This window comes from Alosa sapidissima, chromosome 18 (genome assembly GCF_018492685.1).
Source record: "Alosa sapidissima isolate fAloSap1 chromosome 18, fAloSap1.pri, whole genome shotgun sequence".
Lineage (NCBI taxonomy): Eukaryota > Metazoa > Chordata > Actinopteri > Clupeiformes > Clupeidae > Alosa > Alosa sapidissima.
This window is the reverse complement of record NC_055974.1, coordinates 472,701-482,500: the sequence shown is the minus strand read 5'-3', so window position 1 is coordinate 482,500 and position 9,800 is coordinate 472,701. Positions and strand designations below refer to the sequence as shown.

General features: G+C 43.0%; 1 protein-coding gene across 1 annotated transcript in view; it reads right to left on the bottom strand.

Annotated features, from left to right (window-relative positions):
• The window catches only part of atp1b2a (ATPase Na+/K+ transporting subunit beta 2a), a 17,256-nt gene extending 14,076 nt beyond the window's left edge, over nucleotides 1–3,180 (bottom strand). The window contains exon 1 of the mRNA XM_042069469.1: nucleotides 2,731–3,180. Within this exon, the coding sequence (XP_041925403.1) occupies nucleotides 2,731–2,830 (100 nt within the window). The 5' untranslated portion in view covers nucleotides 2,831–3,180. The remainder of the gene's footprint in view (nucleotides 1–2,730) is intronic.
• Between the last annotated feature and the right edge of the window lie 6,620 nt (nucleotides 3,181–9,800).

Below are 9,800 nucleotides of genomic sequence, written 5' to 3'. Positions count from 1 at the left end.
GGAAGCAGTGGTGTGAAAACAGAGTGAGTGGGGGACAGAGAGGGAGAGAGGGAGGGAATGAGAGAGATAGGGAGGGAGAGAGAGGCCTGGACACAGAGAGAGAGAGAGAGAGAGAGAGAGAGAGAGAGAGAGAGATGCACATCTACATGTAAAAATGTAAACTATACTCCTAAATCCAGTTGTTTTTTGTGTCAATCCTAGCTTAGGGCTGTTTTGGGCCAGAAAAGTAGAAGGACATTTGTTGCTCTTGACTCTTACCCTTCCCTTTATCACATACATACACAGCACATGTAAAAGGATGGACTAACAAACTGACTTCAAATACTATGCCAGAAGGCCCCAGCTGTGGCGCAACTGGCTGGGGCACCTGCACCGTACGCCGGCGACCCGGGTTCGATTCCCGCCCCGTGGTCCTTTCCGGATCCCACCCTGGCACTCTCTCCCACTCCCTGTCATTCTCCACTGTCCTATCAAATTAAAGGCATAAAAAGCCCAAAAAAATAAAAAATACTATGCCAGAAAGACTGAATTCACTAGAAATAGATGTAGCCTCACAGTCCTGTTTTATGGTGTGTATTTGCATATTTGAGACTGCTCATGAATGTTACAATATATTTGTTAATTCTACATTTGTCTCAGGTAACACAGTCATGTATGGCTACTCTATAATAATAAGCTTCATTTGTATAGCACCTTTCATACACAGAATGCAGCTCAAAGTGCTTTACATTTGGACCATGTAACACAATAATAGAGAAGAGTCAGTCATTATCAGTCACTCCGCTTCATTGCTGTGGCTGTTTATGATCCGATCAGCAACTATATACTGCAAACCATTAGAAATGGTACCTGATGCCAAATCAATCATTTCTCAAAATGACATTTGATCTATTTCGTCATCATCTTGCCATGTATCCATTCAATCTGTCTCTCATTTGACACACAACATCTCTCTAACTCTGCATCTACATATCTCTGTTTTTACTATGTTCTTGCCATGGTCATCAACCTTGTCAATCATCTGTTCTGTTTGATTGACACACCATCCTCAATGATGCATATTCCATCCATCAGGTCTTGAATAAAATAAGAATTGGACCAGGCTATCATGTTTGTATCAACTTGACAGGTTTTGACCAATATGACCTCCCTATTTTCAATTGATGCATTGATTCACAACCTTGCATTGTACAAAATGTGGCAAGCATAATGGTATCATCTCCCTGTGAGTTGTGCTTTGCGGTGTACAGCGGGAGAGCTGTCTAGCCCTGTAGATTCCAATTACATTAGATGGGCTTCAGAGTAATGGTGGACTGCAACCCGACTGTGAGGACACGGACACTGACGGATGCGGCCACTATCCCTTCTGTGGCCACGGGCAACAGTGACCTGGGTTGCTCCGCAAGCCTTTAGAAACCCTGGATGATTTTATCTGACACCGTCAGCTGTGGCTACAGCTGCATTTTAAATTGTGAATTCAATACCTTAACTACTAATCCATATACATGACGTTTTTCATTCCCATTGTTCCAGCTTTTTTCTCACATATACACCTACCCACACACATGCACACCCACAAAAACACACACCCACACTGAGGTGACATGCAACTGCATCACCTCAGGTTATCTCTCGCTCTGCTACCCTCTGGACACCCCAATACGCGCAGTCCAAGCGAATCGCTGGTTAACGGGATGGCTGGCGCGGCATTTCCGCTAGATGTCGGGCCTGCACGCTATGCAGCGCGAGCCCTGAGCTAGCATGTTGGATGACAGAGATTAAGATGAGGCAGCTTTGCATGAACCAGATGAGGCAGACGGTCTCTGTGTGGAGACCAACGTCACGTCACGTGAACCACGTCACTGAATCGGTGAAGAACGGCCTATTCCATCTTTACGATGATTCGACCTCATGCGATAACCTTGCCTGCGCGCTGACATTATTATTATGAATGTGAACGCAACTGAGCAGGCGCGCGCACGCAGGCCCATATGTATTAAAACTATAGCCAATCAATCCTGTTTCAAGCTCCAGTTTCTACCTGGCTGTAACGTCCTGTTTCAGATTCTTTCTGTGTAAATCTAATCTCCTCATTTCTCTGAAATTCATCTACACATGATTATGACAGACAGAGAAAGGTACTGTACGACAATTAATAGTACAGGCCTCTCCTGTAGACTAGAAAAGAGTCTGGACACACGCGCACCACACACACTCTCTCTCTCTCTCTCTCTCTCTCTCTCTCCAGACGCATTGCGCAAGGGTTCCGGTAAAACCCTGAATTAATTAAATAAGGGAGGAAAACCCAGGCTGGGTCTGATACCGACAGCAATAGAACCGGCTCGGGCTACCCTGTCCGAGATGATCTATGACTAAAATTGCGCGCAACAGCGTCTCATCCGTTGATTAATTTCTACAGACGCCGACATCGAGGCGAAATTAACGGTGCTTAGCCAACTCTTCTGCCGACGCGGTGAATCTGGACTATTATGTAACGCCACCAGTGCAGCTTCGACTCAGTGCGCTTGTCATATCACTACTGGGACAAAGCGGGCAAAGATACCCCATACAACTGATTTCGCAACACACTCAAGCCCCTGTCAGGAAGCCGAATCAGTACCGCAACATATTAGCCTTTATATGAAGTGCCACTGATTCTGAGGGTAGGGTGGGGGTGGATGTGACGGGAAATGAAGGCCACAATCGGTACCGGCGCTGTTAGACACTCACCCCAGCTGCTAGCTGTCCTCCCCATCACTTCGTGCGTCCGCGGGTTCCAGAAGAACTCCTTCCATCCTCCGGTGTTTCCCTTATCGTCTTCCTTAGACATGGTGCAGGTACGATCTACTCGCTACAACCCGCGGCGGATGGAGAAATAACGAAACAGACTGAGATGAAATGTGAGACAGCACCGTATAACGGAACACCGCGCGCCCTGAGGCAATCCGTCCGGCCCTGGTGAATGGCAAGAGAAAGGAAAAATGTCAGCAACCTAAAAATGTGCTATGGAAAGGTAGTGTGCCGTCTGCCTGTTTTCTTTAAATATTAAATAAAATTAAATGCGCGTGGCTCAGTGAGCGAGCAAACGCTTTTTTCTCCCCCCCTTAAAACCGGACGGAGTGTCGCAGCGCGCGCGGGTAGTCCAGTGATACTGCGGTAAAACGCGCTGAGGCTTTTAAGCGTGCTCGCGCACTCGCGCTCCCCTTGCCTCCCCTCCTCTCGTCCTCCCCTCCCCCTTCTTCTGCAGAACAGACGCTCCACATCCCCCTCCCCCACACTGCCTCTATCCCTCTCCCTCTACCCGTTCCATCTTCGCAGACACGCAGAGAACGACACAATTAGATGGCGTCATCAGCCAGTAGCAGCGCTCAGCTCTCCCCCTCGTCCCGCCCTCCTCCTTTATTCTCTTGTCTCTCCATCAGTGATTTGATTTTGTGTCGCCTGTTCGATGATTGACAGCTTACAGAACGAACTGGTTTAAGGCTGGGATTCCCTTTGTCCGTCCTCTTTTGCTGCCTGTAGAGAACCACTGTGCGCTAATGAGACTCGTTAGGAAGGGATCCTATGAACGTGTGATTTATGGGAGGTTTGCAGATGGGTGGTGTCCTGTAGATGTAGATGCGCTTCATAAACCTCTTTCACACAGCTGACCTAACTTTTCAAAGCAGAGGTGGCCAATAGTAATTGGTGCAAAGGGATAGAAGTGAACTGTCTGCACACAGAATCATTGTGTGCGCACATGCATACACACACACACACACACACACACACACACACATGCCAGATACTACACAGATATCGCATCAAAACATTGAGTGGAATTCTTAGGCATTGCACGGATGTCATAGGTAGGTACAGTATGTAAAAAAGTAGTGAAGCTTAATTTATTGTCCAGGCAATCACACCTGCATCAGGTCAGGCCTGATAGATCTCCTCAACTGCCAGCAGTTGTATACCCAGAGGTGGGCACAAATACATCAAAAACTATTTTGTTACAAATTACAAATACTGGCTCATGAAATGTAACAAAATAAAATACAAAATACTGATGTGAAAATGTATTTAATTAAAATACAAGTAATTAGTCATTTGGAAATACAAAAATACCCACACAATAATCATGGTATACTAACAAGGCATATTATTGAAAATGTATCCCCAAGAGACAAGAAATACTATTTTTGATTGGCTGGCAGGGGGCTATTAATTCTGTACATTGGGGCACCTATCTGATCTGGTAGATCTGGTAAAAAAATGTAATCACCATTCCATATCAATGTAAATAATGATTGAACTGACAAGCAGGCTTTGCAACAGTGGAATCAACTGTAACAAAGCAAACTACCCACCATAATTTTCCGTAACCAATGAAAGTAATACAACAAATTGAACAGGTCGGCCTGTTTTTAAACTGAACTACATTTCCCTTGTGCTATAAATACATGCCTGCTGGCAACATGGGGGATAAACAGAATAACAACCTATAAGGTGTCCCAATATACAAAATGAATTAACTTGGGAGAGAATTCCACTCCGGGAGGTCTTTGTCTCCGTCTCCTCCATTATTTCTGCATATCAGGACACCTCAGCGGATGTTACTCCTTACATAAATCCTCATGTCAAATCCAAGTTTTAATACTGTCCTGTAGTGAGAATGAACATCAGCTATTAGGTACTCAAGGTCATGGGGTCAAAGGCTGTGGTCCTAATATTCTCTCTCAGTATCTTATCTGTATCGTTTTCAAATTTTAGTCTTGTAGCACTTAACACACCTGACAATTCAAGCTCCTAGTTACTTTTTTAATTTCTTTCAACTTCCTGACATGTTCTAAGGGGTTCTAAGGGGCTTTAAGTTGTCTACAGGGTGACAAAAATTGACATAAACAAACAAATTGGGTTTACACCCCATGTTGTCCTTACAGAAGGGTGATAAAGTTGACCATTTTGGCTCCCACAATTGACTTTTCTTTTAATTTTTTTCAACTTTACACATGTTCAGAGGGATCGTAATAGAAGAAAGTTGGATCTAACACATTTAAGTTGGTCACAATGTGGCATACCACAGTAAGGGAAATGGAAAATGGGTAAACATTTCATGCTTTTCTTCCAAAAAGTTAATGAAATGTTTAGGTCAACTTTACAGTTGAATATAGGGAATTGCCCAAAGGATATCTCCAGGCACCCTGCCTATTCTTAAAACCAGATTCACCAAGATTCTGGCCTTTGGCTTTATGATAAGCATTGCCTATTGCCATGGTTATAGCGGGTAGTATATTTAATTGAGTGATGACATTTTGGCTTATATGAGAAGTATTTAAGTAGTTGAAATACTTCAAATACAATCCCTCCAAGTATTTTGTTACAAACTACATTTGAGTTTTTCCAATCCTGCAAAATACAAATTACAAAATACGCTAAAGTAATTAAATACGTATTTTAAATACATATAATTGAAATACTGCCCATGTCTGTGTATACCCCAATAATAGTTTGTGACCATCTTGATGACAATAGTCAGAGTTTTTCTGGTCCATCCAGGCACTGCTGGAAAACCATGTTGTGACAGTACATTCTGATGACCGAAAACGTCAACTTTGCACTTTATTTTTTGACGGAATAAACTTTCTGTCTTCGCCAGTTACTGGTGTGGGAGTTCTCTTTTGGATTGTAGGACTTTAAAGGGATATTCCACCATTTGGGGAATTACACTCATTCTCCCCTTGAGTTAAACAATTGATTTTTACCTTTCTCCAGTTCATCCAGCTGTTCTCTGAGTCTGGCGATAACAGTTTTAGCTCCAGCCTAGCATAGATTATTGACTCTGATTAGACCATTAGCTTCTCGCCTGCTAGCATCACGTTTAAAAGTGACTAAGATTTCCGGTAATTTTCCTATTTAAAACTTGTCTCCTCTCAAGTTAGAAAGTGTAATAAGACCAACGAAAAATTAAACATGCTAGGCTGATTTGACATGGAACTATACTCTCATTCCAGCGTAATAATCAAGGAACACTATAGGCACAGCAGCACAATGATATCATGCAGCACCTGAAAATAGTCCCTGTAGGTTAACTTCCAGCAACAAGGTTGAGCTGCAGCAGACTAATTGGTTAGTGACTGGATTATTACGCCTGAATGAGAGTTTAGTTCCATGTCAAATCAGCCTAGAAAATCGCTGGAACCCACCAGGCCTTGAATTGTTGGTGCGATACCCTATCTGCTGTTTTCATAGCCTAGAAATCTAGACGCGTCCCTAGCGGCCGCAAATTACATTTGCTGCCAGGGCTAGTCTAGCAACTCTCCGTTGGTTTGTGAGCTCCAGAAATCGAAACTTAATCAGGCCAATGAAATCGTGTATAGAGTCGTTAGGTGGGCTTAACATAATGATTGATGGCAGAGTTGCAACGGTTTGGCTTGAATTCCCTGCTACTTGAAAACAAATAAGATGGATGTTGCTGCTGGCAAACAGTGTGACACGAGTTAAGCTTTTATTAAGTAGGCAAACGCATGGGACTCATAGCGCTGCCGCTGTCCTATTGCGTGCAGAGGGAATTTGAAAGACAACTGATTATCCCGCCCCTCGGACTGAGCACTGCGAACGGTGTCCAGACCCTACATTTTAATGTGGGTCTGGCTCGTCAGGCTACTGTTTTCATGCAATTACACAAAAAATTGACATGGAGTATGTCCTATTTGCCATAGTAGTATGTTCAGTACATTTGATGATAATTCAGTATGTTCAGTACATTTGATGTAATTATATACATGTTGTATAGTTGGCATTACAATATACTTTGAATATTTCACGTATAAAGTATAAAATATACTTTGAATATTTCACGTACAAAGTATAAAATATTACAATTGACTAGAAAATGTAATTCTGAGGAATTACCAGTGCATGAAAATGCAAAACATATATTATCATAAAATGCAAAAACAAACTTTTATTAGGAAACAGTTGGTGGGAGTCATAGGAGTCATAGTTGATGATAACTGACAGTTGGAATGGCTGATTTGAAGTTTGAACTAAGTTTCTAATTTGGTGGGAAGAATAAAAACTAGAAAATGTAATTCTAAGGAATTACCAGTGCATGAAAATGCAAAAAATATATTAACATAAAATGCAAAAACACACAAACAGTTGTGGGCAGAGGAAACAGTTGGCGGGAGTCATAGGAGTCATAGTTGATGATAACCGACAGTTGGAATGGCTGAACAGTTAAATAGTTGAGTAGTTTTAATGGTTAAATTCTTTAATAGTGAATTATTGTAGTGAGGATTCTTATTTCAAAACATTTGAGGGAAGAGGAAACAGTTGGCGGGAGTCATAGGAGTCATAGTTGATGACAACTGACAGTTGGAATGGCTGAACAGTTAAAACGTTGGATAGGTTAAATAGATACACAATTTAATAGGGAATTATTGTAGTGAGGACTTTTATTTTGAAACAGTTGTGGGCAGAGGATACAGTTCAACAGGATCTGTAGTCTTAAAAGAGCCAGATTGTATTCTTAAGGCCTGAGACAGAGTAGATAGTTTAACAGTTGAATGTAGATAGTGTAATGGATGTTGATAGACAGAAAGTTTAATGGATGTTGATAGGCAGATTGTTTAATTGGTGGATGAGTGAATGGTTTGACGGACGGTCGCCCAAGGTCAACTCAGCATGGGACGGGCCTGCGTACATGTTAGAAAGAGTTGGGGAAGTGACTTATCATATCAATAAAAGACCTGGAGCGTGGTGTGTGGTCCTCCACTATGATAGGCTGGCTCCTTACCGAGGGGATTGTAATCCCTTTGTCCGTCGAAGTCTGTGTCATGCCCCTGGGGTAAACTGCCCTGAGGCAGTGCCAGGGGATGGGTGGGGAACCTCAGAGGAGGGCGAGGACTATAATTCCCTTGCCCTGGTCTCTGGGAGTGTTCCAGGAACACCTGGAGGAGCTGAACATGCAGCGCCAGGTGCACCTGGAGACAACCAGGATCAACCAGGTTTGGGATTGTGCTGGCCAAACCCTGCTTCACCTGTGCTTGAAGACCACAGAGAGGAGGGGGTCCATGGGCGTTGGCCCCGTCGGAGACCAGCAGGTGAGGGCCGTCCAGCGGCGGCATGTTCCTCCTCGACCACAGGGAGGAGAGGGCTCGTAGGCGCTTGGCTCACTGGTATCCAGCACCGTCTCGTCCCATGTCGAGTGGAGAGGGGACAGAGGCCACATGCCCACCGAAGACCGGCAGCACCAGACAACATTCCTGTGTTGGCCCTTAGTGCTGTGCTTCCGGGTACATCACCGAAGTGGCTCCAGAAACATCAGCCTGCGTAATAGCCTGAGGCCAAGGAGAAGACTTCGCCCACTTCAACGCTTTGACGAACAATCTGTCCTCGAGGGCAAGGAACTTAAAGGGGGGACAGTGTAGCGCAATAGAATGTCAAAGAATGTGTCAATGAGTTCTGATGTGTTTTGTTTGGGGAGAGGTGTCTGGAAGAGAATAGAATAGGGGGTTCTAAGACATTTAGTAGAAGTGGATTACCTGTGAATGAGTTGTGTTGTATTGTTGGCCGATGAGTGTGAATGATGAGTGATTAGGACCGTGATTTGAATAGATTTATCAGTTTTTGTGTTTTAGAGAGGACACCTGTGTTGCTTGTGAATCAGTAGAGGAAATAAATCTACCGGATTTTGAACGATACCTCAGCCTTCCGTCTCATAACGTCTTGTCTGCGTTACAATATGTTGTCAAATGTGGTAATTTGAATGTTGATTGTCAGAAACCTTGCCGTATTAAAAATGGTAACGTTCGAAGTGACCAAATCCAACATCTCCTATTTTAAACCATCAAAACGGCCAAAAGTCAAAGTTCTTTTGAAACTGGTATATGTCAAATTAAATAAAACATAAAACATATTGTAATGAGGTTTTTAGTTATCAATAATGAAAATAAAAATATTTATTTTTCCTCCATGTAAATCAGGGATGGATTACTGCACGGGCCCAAGCCCAGGGGCCCAAGAGGTCAGGGGGCCCTGAAGCCCAAGCCTTTGCATGGAATCATTTCCTCAATATCAACAAATCAGGATGTAGGCTATGAATCTGATTGAATGTAGTATTGGCCATCCCCAAAATGCACCAGAATACAGGAAATCACATCAAACAAATAAAAAAAAATCTGGGGGAGGACCCCCAAACCCCCCCTCCCACATATACGACAATTAGTGGGGGGCCCTTAATACATCTGGGCCCAGGGGCCCGAAAGTTCATAATCCGTCCATGATGTAAATAGTGTTAATTTTTAGTTATCTTCATGTAGTTTATCTACCTTTAACTGTGAAATAACATTCATGCCCATTGCTTGAAATATTTATGAGTTTGAGGAGCCCAAAACTTCAGCCTCATCCTTACTCTCCATTCATTTACAGGTGTTGAGTAAATGAAGTGTTATGAGTGTAGTGTTGCCCCTACCAATATGGCTACCGCGTTTACATGATCCTTCTAATAGAACTCAACGGACAATGCAAATTCATATCTCAATCATTTTTGTGCTTGATAACGATAATTAGTCGATATCCTTTAAAAATGTGTTTTTAAAATTCTGAGTTACTACACACCTCATTATTTATGGATAGCATCATTACGATAATAATCAATAGCCTGTGATTTTTCAACCAACTCAACCAATGCATTGTCACTCTAAGACTTTTCCAATTTCCATTTCCAATTGCACCCCCACTTGTGTGTGTGGCAATGGCATGGTCTAGCCAGCATTAGCTAAGTAGATAACAGTTTTCCAAGAGAAAGTCTGAAG